The 17,965-nt window shown below is 29.9% G+C and overlaps 1 protein-coding gene across 9 annotated transcripts in view; it reads left to right on the forward strand.

Annotated features, from left to right (window-relative positions):
• LOC124365926 (endophilin-A) overlaps positions 1-17,965 on the forward strand; it is a 71,123-nt gene that overhangs the window by 30,128 nt on the left and 23,030 nt on the right. For 4 of the 9 annotated variants that reach the window (XM_046822052.1, XM_046822057.1, XM_046822058.1 and 1 more), the window contains exons 3-6: positions 1,003-1,136; positions 3,774-3,840; positions 4,714-4,770; positions 17,573-17,658. In XM_046822052.1, coding sequence (XP_046678008.1) covers positions 1,003-1,136; positions 3,774-3,840; positions 4,714-4,770; positions 17,573-17,658 — 344 coding nt within the window. Of the gene's footprint in view, positions 1-1,002; positions 1,137-3,773; positions 3,841-4,713; positions 4,771-12,120; positions 12,160-17,557; positions 17,659-17,965 lie in introns of all 9 variants that reach the window. The other 5 variants (XM_046822055.1, XM_046822060.1, XM_046822059.1 and 2 more) reach the window with 3 other exon arrangements.

The raw sequence follows: 17,965 nt of genomic DNA on the forward strand, positions 1-17,965 counted from the left end.
ACTAAAAAATTATTGATGTTATAATATTAGAAATTATGAAATCAGGCAATAATTGGGGAATCAAATTTATTTGTGTATATCATATTTGGTATCTTAAGCTTTGGATAATTACCTAGTGTACTTGAAACTTTCATCGTACACTGTTTGACTAATGACTTGTTCCATGGTATCTTTGAGAATAAATTATACCTTAATCAGTTGTGAGCTCTTACCATCAGAGGGTTGCTGTGTAAGGTGGGAGGGGTGTGCCACTGAGTAAATAGACTTGTCACGAATCTGTCACCAGAGGGTTGTAATCCACTTGAGCCGTGGATCACAACTTTGAGCCATTACTTAGAGTTACTGCAAGAGACGTGTTTTCCTTGAACATCATTGAATTGATTGGTTTAAAGCTTTCCTGTGATCTGTATACAAAATTTATAGGGAATCAGTCACGTACAGTGAGATTAATCATGATTGCTTAAATGTTTGGAAGTCCTTAGTTGAATAACCAATAAATTATTAACCCCGAAGATATCCAGATCAAGATATCCTAAGATATCAAAATGCATCCATTCTAAAGTTTTGGGGAAAAATTATTTTACGAGGACTAAATGTTTTTTACATTAAAAGAAATAAGAGAAATTATTATTAAAAACTATTTAAAACGTAAAATTAGTCTAAAACTTAATTTTTGCAGAAACCTTTTTACCTTTTACAGTCAAAGAACCTTAAATGTTGTTTTATATTATGGGAAAATCATTGCTGAAGTTTATAAGAGAGATACACTGTCAAACAGAAATTTTTGGAGCCTTTTCATTCTTTGCACACAAATTATGTAAAAGATCTCAAAGATGGTTTGATATTGTGGTACAAGCACTGTTGGAGTTTGGCGAAGGGATAAAGCAGGTGGCTGATATCAAGTATTCTTTGGACGACAGTGTCAAATAGAACACTCTAGAGCCTCTTCACCACTCACAGACAAATTATCTAACAGACCTCAAAGATTGTTTGACATTACAGGACAATCACTGTTGGAGTTTGGCGAAGGGATGAAGCAGATGGCTGATGTCAAGTATTCTCTGGACGACAATGTCAAGCAGAACTTCCTAGAGCCTCTTCACCACTTGCAAACAAAGGACCTCAAAGAAGTCATGGTGAGCAAAAATTTCGACCTGCAAAGTGAGAATGAAATAATAATATATTTTTAAATTGGTTTCTTTTGTTGAAGTTTGGAGAAAAAGTAGCTAGCTGAAAGTGAGATATTATAATTCTGCTCTACTTTTTACTACTTTTTATTTGTTTCACCTTGTAATTTACATCGCTCATAGTTGAAATTTCTGTTTTATATTTTTATTTTGTTCTTTTTTGTAGTTCTTTCATGGCTTTGGAAACCTCGTCTAAATGACTTTCAGTTTATTCAGATCATTCTGGTTTTTTGTATAACGAAACGGAAACAACAAGCCAAGCCGTTTATTATTGGTTAATCAACTGGTAATGCAGGGACAGCTGTTGTACGTCAGAAGTAAACAACTCAACTTGTTACTTGATGCTTTCAAACTCGCCATGTTTCATGGTTAATGTTTTGTATCCTGTAGATGCCAAGAAGGACTAGGAAGTGATCATAAACCAAACGAAGTTTCTGACGTTTGTAGTGTTTCTTATCTTGTTTAAACAATTATGCTCTGTGTTTTATATGTTCTGTATCTCAAGGTTCTCCTACACATCCAAGAGTTCCTAACTTTAGCTCTCTTTGTAATCTAAGTGTGTATTTCTAGTTGCTACGTTTACACAATGTTTGATTTAGAAAACTGCTTTTTAGGTACAAATTCATTTCCTTTGTGACTTTTTTGTCTTAATTCAAATACAATTTTGCATAGTTTTGCCCTTCAAGTGCACTTTCATGAAATACTTAGAAATTTTTTTTGTATATTCACCCCTTAATAAGAAAGAATCAGAAAGATATACATTTTGTAGCTCTAGTTATGAAGTGTTTTATAAATTTCTGCAAATTGCTCATTTTTGATGTGCGATCTTTTTTGTTTAATTCCAATGCAACTTGATAAACTAAACATTTAGTGTCATAGGAAAAAATTATTTTTGTGTATTCTACAATAATTTCACCTATCCGTTGCCAGACTGAAGATTAAAAGTAAATTTACGACAGTGTTTAAATGTATTTAGAACTCCAAAAATAATGAACAAAATTGACAATACATGTTGATAATTATACTAAAATTATAATAAAAATAAAATTATAATTATAATAAAATTATCTAATAATCAAATTCTGACGTAACAAAATAAACAAAAAATTCACATATTTATAAAGAACATTGAAGTCAATAATGTGGCATGGTACAATGAGATGAGATGACCTTCCCACAGCCAGTACTATTAATTGACCTAGAGCAAATTCCTGCCAATTATCACTTATTTTGCTTCTAAGCCAATTGTTTAAAATTTATTGATGACAGTTACATGGTCCCAAATTAATTAATTATGGATTTATTCAGTAATGCATATATAAATTATTATAAATATAGCAAAGTAACTGGCTGACTCACACACTCACTGTAATGTATAGAATGTCCCAAAACCAAACTTTTAAGGTATTATGAACAATAAACAAACCAAAATATTATATTCTAAATTTAAAAACTCATTAATTACCAAACAGCCACCATTTTGTTTTTCTTTTCCCTTAGTAATTTTTAATATGAGAAATTAATATTTTGTAACTTGATGTATAGCTTTGATCCAAAACTTCATACCAGTAAAAATATTTGTTTACAAGTTTTATTTTTAAATGGCAGCTTTTTAAAAACTAAATGTAAAGATCTTAAAAATGCAATATGAATTTTAAAGTTATTGTTACAACATTTTATCAGCGCCCAATAACAGAAATAGACGCCGATGCATGCCTCCAACTCGGTATCACCCAACTCAGTTGACGTAGTATTGACAGCCCACCCGAGATCGCGCTATGCTATGCAGTCTCCTCTATCCTGCACTTCCTCATCCCTTGCTCCGACCCTTCCCCATACCACCTTGCTTTTCCTGCATAATTTCACTCCACAGCTTGTTTACAGAATAAAACTTTTTTTATCGGATGCTAAACAATATGTAAAGAGCATACAATATTTGTACTAATTTAGGAATGTGTGACTGATTATTAAGGACCAAACAGGAACTTCTTGAAATCATGTCACTGTCTGTCAGTCTGTGTGATAATTCTTGATGAAAAGTGTGAGGCACTTGAAACTTAGTACACGAGTTCTTCTTGGTTCAAGGGTAAACCTTATTGATTTTGGAGTCTAAAGGTCAAAGGACAGTCTTGTGGAGTAACTATTGATAAAAAAGGTCCTAGAGACTTGAAACATGGTATGTGTACTCGTCTTGATCCAAGAAAGAGGTCTATTGATTTCGGGGTCAAAAAGTAAAAAAGACTGTGAATCCATCTGTGCGAGAACTCTCAATGTTTTCTGTTGGTTACACCTACTGTGTTGCCTCAAGGCTGTTTTTGATACATATATTTTTTTAAGATTTCTTCTGGTTATTAGACACTGACCAATGACAGCATTGGTGAGTGAAAAGCATCCGTCCACACATACACATGTGCGCTTACACACGCATCTGTGTGTGTGTGTGTGTGCGCGCACGCGTGTGCATGCGTAATGATTAAAGTACATGGTGTGATGTTTTATACTTTAAAAATAAAACCATTTCATTCAAAAGAGCAAATATTAAAAGATTTAGGAAACACTACAGAAGTTTTTTTTTTGTTTTTTTAGCATCATCGAAAGAAGCTGCAAGGCCGACGGCTGGACTTTGACTGCAAAAGGCGAAGACAGGCTAAAGGTATGTTTTGCATCCCATCCTCTTATGTCTGTGTTCACTACCGTACAGTATTGCAGAATTTGATATTTCATCAGATTTTTTTCAATAAAATGTTTTTCTTTTACTGAAAAATTCATTTGCATTTTGTGCTACCATTTAAAAATTTTTGTATTTGGTGAAATTCAATATCGGGTCTTGTAAAATTATTATTAGATTTTCTGATTTTTTTAGAGCTTGTTTTGTTGAAATCCTCATTTAGTCTTACCTATATGTCATCCTGATTACAATGAAATTTGTTAGTATTAAATAATTAATAAGATATGAGCACTAATAATTTATATTTTTCTTATAAAAAAAATTATTTAGTGTAAATCTATTATTTGAGTCATTCATATTGTTTGTTAAACTTCCAACTTCTACTTTATATTCTGATTTTTAGTTGAAATGTGCACTCAAATCTTAAATACATTTTCATTCAAATAACAAAATGATAAAGCATTTTTACCAGTTGGTAGTCTGTTTGATTCACTATGGTTAATCTAGCTACCAACAGTCGTAATTTTTATCTCAAAATCACACATAGGTATGTAAGTATAAATTTATTGGATCTGAATAATTGAAGAAATAATTTTAATCAAAATTAATTTAATTGATTCAGTCAATATATTTGTTCAATTTGTCAAGCAATAAACAATAAACAGTGTCCTAAACGGATGTTAAAACTGTTGTTCTAACCAAACGATCGAGGTGTTTACGTTAACTAAGATGGATGTTTGCACTGTAGCATAGTCTAGCCTGGCACAGACAATCACTCTCACCCCTGCACTATGTGTTACTCTATGTCTTGCCGAAGAAGAAGAAGAAGTGATGTGTAGCTAAGGGTGTTTGTTATAGTGAAGGGCGCTACTAGCCCCTACAACAGCCCCGCCAGGTCTCAGGGTGGCGTTGTCGGTACGTTCTCCCCACCACCACCCCCATTGCCTTCGCCAACGCTAATGTACTTAGTCGGCTTCATAAACGTCTGGCGTAGTCCTCTATGAGTTATCGTAGTTGTTAGATGCCACGGCTAGCCAGAAACCCGAGTATGTTTCACTTGTATTGCCTTAAACATATCCTTCTCAAAGCTGTTATTTCAAATTTAACTCTAAGAAATTTTTCAAAAATTGTTCAAACGATTTAAAAATTATTTTTATTCCATGTTTCAAGACTAAGGAAATTCCAACTCTACAGTATCTAAATTGTTTTTTATACAAATTGTTCCTGCAATTTCTTGTAGTAAGTTCTTCAAATTTTTATAAGCACCCAAAAACTGAAATTAAACAATTTTTTCATTGACTTTTACAGTTTCCTTACATTCACAATCAATTTTTTTAAACAGAACAATTAGTAGAATTTTCAAGGCCACGTCATTCTAATTTGCAATGGTTTATTGAACAATTGGTTTGTGATTGTTGTACAGATATATCTATGCAATTTAACATAATAAATAGTAAGAAAAACAATTTTAAGTATTTATAAACACGCAACTATATTTCCAAATGTAAAGAATATTTTTTTCATTTCTTTGACGAATTCACCATTATGAAGAATATTATAGAGTAGCGTCAATTAGTTTTTTTTTTTTTTTTTTTTTGTGGGAATAATTTAAATGTCACTTTTTGAATCCACAATAGACGTGAATCAAAACAAAAGTTATCTAATTTTAAATAAAACTAAATTAATGTATTTTTTAGTGATTTACTGTATTTTTGTTAAGGGACAGTGCAAATGTCACCACTGCTCTCTAAGTACTTGCTCTTAACATTTACAACATAATTATTAAAATCAAGTTAAGATTGACAGCAGTTTTATTTCAACAAAAACATCAGTTATGATGTTTTGTTGAGTTTGGCATTTTCATATTAAACCTTGATGCCAAATAAACTAATAATTAGTTATGAATTATTCATAACGATAGTCCACTGATAAAACAAGAGTTTGACAGATGTTGTTTTCTACCTTCTATTATACAAATTTTTAATTAGTTATGGAATTTAATCATACTGTTCCAGTACGGATTTTAAAAATTTATTTAGTTTTTGAAATTTTACAACATATTTCATCTACATAGAGAACAGTTTAACAATAAGAATTCTATTTTCATTACAATTGGAATATGTTGTTTTTCTGTTTTTTTTATCAGTATGAAAATATTATATAGGTTTTAAAATTTTATATAAAAATATAAACATATTTCATAATAGTTATATTTAGGTTTAATATTTTTTTGTTTTTGTAATTTTTTTATCTTTAAGTGGTTGAAAAAATTCAAGTCTTTTTTTATTAACAATTCAACAGAATCGTCATCAAGACAAGTCATGTATTTAAATGCCTATGTACTGTTAGCCCCCATCAAAAAGTTAATTTGAAACATAATACCTTTTTCTGGTATATTACTTTTGTACAATAATTTGTTACCCTATGATTATTTGCCTAATTTACTGTCTACAGTTTTCTTTGTTCTTTGTATAATGAACGCTTAATATGATGAAGGAATTTTAAGAACAGCGTACACTTTTATACCCATTTTTAATTTTGTTGGCTTTTGTTTTTTTCTGTTTTGAAAAATACACAGATTACATGAAAATCTAGAAGAAATAAATCTACGTTGTTATCACAATTACATATAACAAGAAAATGCTTAATCTGTCGAATGTAATGTACTGTATTTAGTCATTTATTAGTGATTAGCTTTAGATCGGAATGGTAAATCCGTGTCCTCTAATCACTTCATACCTCTTTTTGGTTTTTTTCTATGTATAATCATTTCTCAGCCATCACAGTACAGTAATATAAAGATTTGGATAATTTGATTGTAGTAGTTTTGAGTAATTTTTCAACTCACATCTTGGTGTTACATTTATTTTTCTCTCATTTCTCTCTTGCTGCATGCACTTCATGTGACTACCACCTGCATTATGTAATGTTACACTTCTGTTGGTGTGGTTGTCTCCGTATTTCGGTCTTGTGCGTCAGTAATGGGTGACGAAACACGTATTTGCCTAAGTTAACCCTTGATTACTTATGCTGTCACATACAGTTTGTTCGAAATTGAGTTTCATTCATCAACATTCTTTGAGTGCTGAACAACTTACTTTATTCAGTGCTAAACATTTATGGCCTATAAATCACTTTTTAAGTTTTAAAGTTTTTAAACGTTTAACACTGTATTTATTGGGCTTATATAGAACTGACCAATGAATAATTAAAATGAGTTTGCTTTACAAGTTATTTCATGGTTTTAAATATCTGAGGTATTTTAAAATACTCAATAATTGTGGATTTTTATGAGTGGAAATTCAAAGGTCTTTATTGCATCTGAATAGGCCTCAAAGGAACTTTATTAAAATGTGCAAAGAATTTACTGTCCTGTAGTTTTTCTAGTTCTCCAATCGTCAAGTAACTATTTCACTTTAACAGAGCATATTAGTTTCCTGCCGCCCATGCTTCTGAGACACCGATTTTAACATGGGGTTAAATTTTAATACCGTCTTATAAATAGAAACTCTTCTCAAATCCAAAAATTTTTCACTATTAAAATTTCAATTTTAGTGCTAATGCATTGTTAAAATTAAGATTATTTGTTAGTACACATTTGTGAGTATGTGTGGTTTATAATTCGTATTCAGTTTTGAGTTCCATAAAACCTATACTGTGTATAAATTATAAACCATTACTATTAACATTAGCATTAAAACACTAACATCTAGGTTTCTATAGTGAAAAATTGATGGATATAAAACAAATTCCTGTTTATAACACAGTTTTAAACTCAAGCCCCATCGGGTACATGCGATCTTTCACAACTGTCATTGTGTCAGGTACACACTGGGCTTCATAAAGCGTGTCATGCGCCCTGATGGGGTGTACTTTGCTATACATTTCCCTATTGCATCTCTATTGTTTGCCTGTCTTGGTGGTTTGTTAAATTTGATCCCGTGCTTAAATGAATACCTCAGACTATCATGTACCCCATTAGCACACGGAGAAACATTAAAAAATATATTGAAATAATGTTTTTGTGCAAAATTCTGAGGCCTATATACTTTTCTCATTATACTTAGATGTTTAATGTAAAAAAAGATTACGGTTTATGCGATTATTATTGAAAAATCCAATGGCATATAAAAAAAGTCTTGAAATTAGCGTGAATCTTGTTATCGTGAACGTGTTAATCAAATCCTCTTTAAAATACACGATTTGAAGAAATATTGACTATACATACTGTTTTTTGTTACATTTTAATTATGGAATAAAAAGTACGTAAACAACAATGTATGAAATAGTTTATTGCGAGATAGGCTATATGTTGTATATTTTGCTCCTGTTCACTGGGACTTCAATTCGTTCTCTCATATGCTAGATAAGCATGTTACCGCTACACCACAGTGACTTCTTTTTGTGATTCAATTATTTTATATTTCGCTGTTTCCTTCACACATGGGTTTAAAATAAATGAACTAGTATGTGATAAAAAAAAACAAATAATTGTCAAATTACTTATAATACTCTCTAAATAAATATACATATATAGTTTTGGTCTGTCTGAAATGTTTGGTGGTCAAACGCTAATTGCAGAGATTTAGTTAAAATGGATTCTCCACTAAATTGATCCTAAATAATTTTGTTTGAAATAATTTCAACTCTGTAAAAATACAGTGTCCCAAAAACATAGGGTTCCATGTTCGAATCTCAAAACTTTCAATTACAAACATGTATTATGATGTATACCATTATAAGGGTCTTTGCATCCTAAATATTTTGACAAAAAATGTCTTATTATCTTTATTTGTTTCAAAATTGCTGCCTAAAGTGTATGTAAAACAGTGGGTTTTTTTTATATTTTGTTCTTTTTGCCATTCAGGGGATTTGAATCCATACCAAAATTTAATTGTTTTTTGATATTTCATGACACTAGAATTGAAATAAAACCATGCATGACTGTATTTTTCAAAACGTTTCTACCACTAAAATTTACTTTTTCGAAAATGTAAAAATGGCAACAACCCAAAAATTTTAAATGGTATGAAGGGGGATTTTCACTATATCAAATTAAAGGTTCTACAATACTGAACAATGTTCACATTTGAAACGTAGAGATAGAATGTCCTTTTCTATTTCTACCTTTACAAAACTATGACTAGTAAACTGTATTTATGGTTACGAAGTATAAATTTACATTTTCTCTTTACAACTAGTTAGATAATTAAGGGGCCAAAAAACAAAATAAAATATTGAAAAAGCTGTATTTACTAATTGATAATAAATATTACCTCAACCATGCACTCGAGCTTGGTTGCATTCAGAAGTGTGTGTGGATTACACAACAGTACTCAGCTATGCCTGGAACACAACGGGATACACAGAGTGTCATTTTGTGGCAGGCAAAAATATAAATCATATAAATGGCAGGTAAAAAAGCTACCCACTCAAATTAGGATGATATGAATTACTCTTTCAATAAAGACTTATTAAATTTAATAATTTTATTAATACTTTGAGTTTGGATAGGGTATTATAATCAGACTGTTTCTTTCATAGAGTATGTAATTTTGTTAGATAATTATATTGATAGTAACATTTTAGATATTTATATTAAAGAAATCATACTAGCAATAACATTAATATTTTTACACTAATGGCAATTTTAATTATTGTAATAAACATTGTCAATGGAAGTGGTACAAGCTCGTACAAAACTTGCTTCAATCTCCCATGGGATTTGAACTCTAAACTCCAGTACTTACTTGCTAGTCACTAGTATAAACAGAAGCTTGTTGTTAGTTTGTTATATTTGTGTATGTAAAAATAAAGGAGGTTATCCTGTTTAGCATCTTCTATGTTAGAAATTCTAATAAATTGTGTAATTATAGCAGATTTAATTTTCTTTTGTGTGGATGCTTCTGGTTATTATGCCAGTTGCCTTTTCATTCATATGACTATCCTTCACTCAAATGGAAAATATTGTTTACTTAGTTCTTGTTTCTTTTGTCTAAAATATATAACATGGTTTGGACTATACTCATTTATAATTTCTAAAATTTGTAGCAAACCATACATTTTATAATTTTTTATAAATTAACAAAGTTGGAAATATTATTATTGCCATTAATTTTGTTACATTTTTAAAAGTTGTTCTGGTCCATCTAAAGAAAATTTAGGAATAGTTGGCAACCCTTGTAGAATTCCTATTGCATCTTGTTTAATTAAAATGGTTTGTAATTTTTTTGTTTACTTTTTCTTTTTGCTCTTCATAATCATTTATTTTCATGCATAGGATTTTAACACTCAGCTATATATTTTATTTTTCTCTTCTATTCCTTTTTCATATTTAATTTAGTCTCATTGCTTTTTTTATATTATTTCCATTGAACTAATTTGTACATATAAAATAATGTAATCCCTCTAACTGTCTCAATCCTTGATCTGATGCCATTTAAGAAGTTAAAAATGCTCAAATCCATTTCTAGCACTCCACTATTATGCTAAATCAGCAGCACTAAAACCTCACTAAAAGTCATAAATTTTTAAACACTGTTGTTTTTGTCAAGAAACTTTACAATAATATTGTATTTGTAATTGTACAAAAATGTATTGGTTGCATAAAATGATTTTCTAGAAAGTGATAAAAATATTTTTGCAATTAGACATTTACGTTTCATTTTCAACTTAATGTGTATTAAATTGAATAAATAAATACTTTTGATGACCATTATTGTATGAAGAACTAATTTTTCAATTTGTTGTGTCAGAATTCTTTAGGAATATTATTTTATGGACATTTGTGCAAGTGTTAAAGTTGTACTCTTACAATAAAGCCAAATAAAACTTTATGATAAATAAAAATTAATGTTATATAGCTAATAGAAAATTGCCAAAATATACTTTTAAAATGAAAATGCTTAACCAATGCTGAATTTACCTTTATGACATGTTTTTCTAATATCAAATTAAATAATCAATACATGCTGTTATAGAATTTAAAAGAATAAATTAGTAATATATATATATATATATATATATATATATATATATTACTAATTTATTTCTTCTGATTTTTACAAATGACTTAAAGTAATATAAAACACAGGTTATTTTCATTTCTTTGAAATTTGTTATGAACACATAAACAGGTGTAGATAGTGAAAACGATAAACTACTTAGAGCAAGATAGGACGCTAGATACAAACAAAATAATCTAATTTTTGTGAATGGACGACAAAGATATATATATGAAATGGTATTGACAAAATAGTTACATCTTTACCAGATCCATTTTATACCAGTTAACCCAAAAACCAATTTGATATATTGATTTTGTTCAATGATTGTTTTATAAGTATAATTAGATACATTTAGTAATATTAATGTACATGTACTTGTACTTGCAGGATTCTGAGAATTTATATATGTAAAGCGTCCATATGAAACAAAAGATGTTTTAAATGAATTTCTTAGTACGTTATCATTACAGATTTTTAAGGTTAAACCATTTGTGTATACTATTCTAATTTTTTATCAAAATCTCAGTATTTTGATTAGTACAAGAAATACAGCAATATCAATTATAATAGGCTGGTAAATTGCTCATAAACTACATATACATTCAAGTGTTTTTTTTTTAATAACATTTATGGTTAGTATAAATATTTATCATGTTCAAAATGCATTAAAACGGTCTTGGCTTTTTCCTACAAACAGTCACCTTGATCTCCTCAAAGAAACGCGTCCAAAAGTTTTCTAAAATCCTATAAATACCAACAAATTATAGTCATATTCAAGTTCTACCAAAACAAGAGATTATACAAATAATTTGTTTATTACAATTGATTGTATTTATAAAACACAATAAATAAGTAGGAACATGGACTGAATAATTATAAATCTTCATTAATTGCAAACTAAATTATCAGTTTTAATGTAGCACTATTTGGTGTGCAGGAGTGTTAGTTATATGTACCCATTACTCTATTACTGCCAGTAGCTAATTTTCAGTAGTTCGCAACAATCGCTCAAAATGGTTAAAAGTTTCTTAAATGAAAACTGAAAGTCCCGGCCCGACCCTCGGAATAGTGAGTAGAAGGCATGTCGGTAGTGACTAGGATAGCCAGTGCAACGTTCACTGTTTCAACACATTTCTTCTTCTTCAGTAGTAAACGTTGAGGTAGATCCTGCACCTCCCGGTTACTGACTCGCACTGTTGGTTATTACTGAAGAAGAACCGGTTTGTGTGTGGAACTGTGGACTTGTTGTGTTTATCAGGACTCCTGGCTGCTATCGACGTGTTCTTATTGCCCACCGGTGAGTCACCACACTACTTAGTCCAGCTTTTTTACTGTTTGTTTCTTTTCTTGCGTTATTTGATTTATTTTCTTATTTTTCTTTTTAACTTTAGATCAATGTGTCAGGTCATGTTCGTCTTGATTCTTATGCATCCCTTTTCTATTTTATTTTTGCATTTTTGTGATTTTAGATTTTTTTTGTCTTTGAAAGCTTGAAGTTTTTTGGATTGCGCTGGGAACGAATCCAACAGCTGGACACATGCATCAGTGAAGAACAGAATCGCCAAGAGCTTTATTTTGTCAATATAAATAATCTACTTTATGTTGTGTGTGATTTTTTTAAATGAATGTACACCCCACATACCTATTTGTTATTGCACCAAAACCACTTAATTTTCTTCAGCAATGAGGAGTGTTGAATTTTTTTATGACCTTAAAATAAATCTACCAAGCACTGACTTATACAACTTCGAAAATAAGCTTTTGTGATCCTTTCTTATAGATGTTGTTCTTTTTTATTAGTATTCTGTACCGACGTTTTAAAAATTAGTCTAGGTTATTATGTCAAGACTATAAAATAGTAATTTACTGAATACTTGCATACTGAAATATATCTTGTAGATATTGAAGTGTGAGAGGCACAGTGGACCTTTTCAATCTATAATGGATAAAGAAATGTTATCTTTTTGTGACAAAATGTTTCGACAATTCAGCCCACAATGTCACTATACAAAGCAGTTTTTGTTAAGATGTATCTTTGATAAACAAAGTGTTACAAGTAACATTAAATGTTTACAGAGTAATTATACACTCATGAACATTTATCATTGTTAAAAGAATACTGAAGGATCCTACTGAATGTAATGATGCATTTTAAGTCTTTATGACATTTCTTTACATTGTTATGTGCAACTTTACTCTCTTTTAACCTTTTGACACCATGATCAATAGTTCTCTCTAGGACCAAGAAGAACCTATGTACCAAGTTTCAATTCTCTAGGACCTTTCTATCAGGAGTCAGCCGGACAGAGATACAAAGACACGATTTTAGGAAAGACCTGTAGATATTTAATAATTCATGAAAAAAATTAAATGAAATTAAAAAATGGCCGTTAAAAGGTAAAGTTAGGACTATAACACAACCAATATGAGTGCTGAAAGGAGAAGAGAAATTCCTAATCACATGTTATAAGATTTGTTATACAAATTAACCGAAATTTCATATTTTGCATCACTTACAGCCTAAAATCATTTCTAGACACTGTACCTGACATGCTTTAGTTAGTGTGTAGTAATAAAATTAAACACTTTTGAATATTCTGAAATCGGTTATCTGAACTTGTAAAATTAAAAATATAGAAGGAAAACAAACAAAAATGGAAAAAAATTAATATCCAAAAGTTGTGAGATGTAGAAGATATCAGTTGAAACAGCCACCAACATCAACAGGATCTGGTCATTCTTGAGTATGGAGTTATTAAGAGCCACAAATAGGGTTATTTAGTTTTGTATTTATTTTCCCAATTCACATCCTCATCCCTAATTTTTACATTGGATTTGGGAGATGTTTGGACAAAATCTTGTTTGTTAATTGTTTTTAATGTTGTAGTTATATTGCATTCCTTCGATCAGTATCAAATTAAAATTGTGGGAATTCAAATTAATATTGGAGACTGACCAAGTCTGTTGTACAAGAAATAAAGTATCAAGTTGACAAAGTTTCACGAAGTGCCATAACTCATCAGTAAATTCCGTTAGCTGTTAGCATCAATTTGAAGTGGGAGAGTTTTAACATAACTTGCTGCAGTAGTGGTTTGAATGCCTGTAATGCGTATGATCAAAATGTTCTTTATTACAAGATGACCCCTGTATGTTATTGTTGTCTTTTCACATCATAATGCTTTTGATTTGTTTATGTTGTTGTGTTTTTGCTTTCTACAACTACAGGTTTTCTTACATAAGTATATCGTCTTAGTCTCACATTTTAATTTTTATATAGCAATGAAGAAAAACTGAATATTTCCAAATCAACTCCGAAATTGTCTCAGATTGTCAATTGTCATCATTGAACATCATACAAACCAAAAACCGACACAATCTAGAGAGGGGATTTAATAATAAACAGATCTTTAACTGTTTTTAAGTTTACAATACACTCATAGCTGATAAAACGCAGATTTTAATAAACACACATTCATATGCACTCCTTTGATTGTTCTAAGCACTGTTTCGAATTATATGCATGAGCATGACGATATCTTGATGGATTCAAGTTCCCTGAGTCTTACCTCTGCATTGTTGTTGTCTTTAGTATAAATATGTGATCATCACACTAATATCACCTATTTTATCTTGTAATAAGATGAACCCGAAAGATTTACATTGGAGTATTTCATAACCTCTTACAACACTTCAAACTATGATTGCTGCAATAGATTAGGAGCTGAGAACCAATTCACATTGCATAAGTACACTGTTTGGTTTTTTTTTAACTAGGTAGAGGATTTTTGTCCTAAGAAAGAAATTGCTTGTCATCATTTTGGAGGATGTTGAAATGGGAGGGTATCAAATCATCAAAATGGTAAAAAATATGAAATATTTTTTTCACATCATATTTATTCTACCTTGATGTGCTTAACCGACCATCAGGTAAAGAAATAATATTTATATCACGCTTAGACAACTATATAAAGGTATCTGAGAATGATACTCTCCCATTTCAATCTCCACCATAACTGATGTGGCTAACGATTAATTTATTTTTTAGGAATAGTTTCTTTACCGATTTCATGAAAAACCCAATCATGTGATTGTACAATGCAAATTGGTTTCTAGACTTCAAGATTTAACCTTGTACTAATAGCATGAAAAACAGGGTTAACTTATTCCTAAAGCTATATTTGAATTATTGTTGGAGTTAGAAAACCCTTTACAGTAATGTATACACGTTATTAGGGAATCAATAGAATCCAAAGACTGGAATTGAATGTTTGATAATTGAATAGGTTGTATTAATATGTTAATAAAGCTTGGGTCAGTGATCATATAATAGACAAAAAGTTACAGATTTTTTTATTCTAAATAATATCAAACAAAGTTTTAAAATGCAATTTAAGAATCAGGATTGACACTCATTTTGAACTTTTCCACAAGGACAACACTAAATCTCAACTGATTTTACTCCAAAACTTATGTTTCTAGAATTTTGCTAGGTCTTTCATTTTTTTAAAGGAAGACTTAAACACATCCAAAGACCTCCTATCCGTATGTTCTCATATATGATCGCTATTTATTCAACAAAAATCAATTTAAAATAATTACAACCTATACACCTGTTTTAAATATGCCAATGATGAATAATAGTGTATTTTTAAAAGAAAAAGCCTTGTTAAATTTGGCAAGATTGTTTTAGTGCAGTTACCTCTTAAGTATATTAATAAATATATAACACAAGACACTTAATACATTTCAAGTAAGTAGAAACCTGCAGGATGACCAAAAAGTTTGTGATGAAGAAATTTGGATAATATTTCAAATTTAATGGGATCTACTTTTGGTTTATTACAAATGTTGAGAGGATAGTGACCTTACATCAAAATTTAAAACTAGCAACTACTATTTTCTATTATATTACCATGTAATTGTTTTTTGTAAAAAAAAAAATAATATACAAACAATTTATTTTTATTTTTATTGTTTTTTTAGATATAAATATTAAATATTGCTTTAATATTAAATTTAACATAAGACTTCAATTTCGTATATTACAAAATTCCCTTGTTCAGACTTTGTTCAGTAACACTTGGAAATAGTTAACCTTTGAGTAAAAATCATAACTATCGTGAAACGTTTTAACATAAAAATACAGGAAAATCCACCTTTTTAAAACAAAATAAATTTGCGATTGACCTGTATTGTTATTTTAAAAGTGCTTGTTTCATGTAGTATTATTCATGTTATCATTTACTTCTACAAATATTTAAATTGTATTCATGACAAGCCTTGATCTTGAATATCTGTAAAAACAATAAAAATAATTAATTCTGGTTCAGCAAATGTTTTGTTCTTATTTATTTCCCGATTCTCTCGTATAAATAGAGGTGTTTGCTGTTTAATATTTTAGTTTTGAAGACATGTCTTCGGAAAACATGTTCTTGACATTTTAAATATGGAAAAGTAGATCTCATCCATCGATATACACAATTCAAATTCTGTAAATTGTCTTTTATACTTGTGTTAGCTAGAGGGAGAGGATTCCCCATAGAATGATCAAAATGGTATGTTTCAGTAGAATAATGTTGTTACAGTATTCTGGCGTAGGCTATTCCATATACTGCTGGTATAAAAATGTATAAAGTGTCAGTCAAATCCCGGGACAGCTTAATATTATTTTAATCATTACAAATAGAGCTACAAAACTATACATGAAAAAATATTTTAGTACGTATTCAGAGGACCACTATGCTCCCAAGGGGATATTATTAGTTGAATACATTGCTACGAACCCAACTTCAAAAGGGTGATCCTAACCATAATGGTGGCTTATTGTAGTTTAAAACATTGTTAGTATCATGTAAAGTTTTGTAGCTATATTTTTAATGTTTAAAATAATATTAAGCTTTCGTGGGATTTAATTGACATCCTGTATAACACGTAACATATTCTGTGTTGTCATTTATTTCCATGATTGGTGTCTTCTTGATGGTGTGTTGTCTGTTTTTCATATTCTCGCACTGTTTAAAAAAGAATTTGTAAATACACCATTTTTATGTAGTACTATTGAAATTAAATTATAAACCTGTTCTTTTACACCTTCAACATTTTCTGTAATTATTTTCTTTTATTTGAGTATTTATTATTATGTTTATTGAACTTTATTTTATTAGTTATGTACATTATTAATATTATTTATTTGTTTAGTGTTTAGTTTTCATTTTTCTTATGTTATTATTTACGGTGATCATCAAACTCCCTATAAAGTTTGCTGTTGTTACATTTCCATGAAACTCAGTGCTTTACTAAATCTATTTTTTCTTCTATTTCTATTCCAAGCCTTTCTGGTTGCAAAATTTTGTTTGTGACATATTCAGTCATAATAAAATTAAGTTAACGAATAAAAACTTGTTCAACTGAATTTAAAAGCTCATGTGAAACAAATTGTATTTATTACATTTTTTTAAACTATGTAATTATTTAATTTTATATTTTAATCTAGCACAAGAGATTAATACATATAATTAACATATAATTTATTAAGTAATTTGTTGTATTGTTTAATTGAAGTAGATACTTCTGGTAATTTGAGCACAGTTTGAGTAAGTTCTAGAAGGTTTGATGATCATCAGGAATGTTGGTTTAAGTTTGCCGTTGAGTTGGTTTTCACTTTGGTTGACGTAGGCTTGCCGCTATGTCAACAGGATCTAACATTGCAGATGACGAGATACGGCAGGCTGAGGAGAAGTTTGCAGAGTCACTCCACCTCGCACAGATGGGAATGTTCAATTTGCTGGAGAACGATGTGAGTATAACCCAGTGTTGCATGATTGTGCATATTGAGTTTCTGTTATTACAATCATTTAGTTTTCATTCTGTATTGAAAGTCTAGTGCCCTTTTATGCTATTTTATTATGGTTAAAGCCCATACATTATCTGGATTCTAACAGAATTCTTTCTGTTAGCATTTGGTGAAAAGATCATGTTGATGGATATTCTGTTCCATGAGTAAATTCAGTTATGATGTTATTAATCGTATTTAATAGTGATGACGTGGTCAATGTGCCATCGCAGAAAAATACATTGATAACATTGAAGGCATTCCTCATGTA

This window comes from Homalodisca vitripennis, chromosome 7 (genome assembly GCF_021130785.1).
Source record: "Homalodisca vitripennis isolate AUS2020 chromosome 7, UT_GWSS_2.1, whole genome shotgun sequence".
Classification (NCBI taxonomy): Eukaryota; Metazoa; Arthropoda; class Insecta; order Hemiptera; family Cicadellidae; genus Homalodisca; species Homalodisca vitripennis.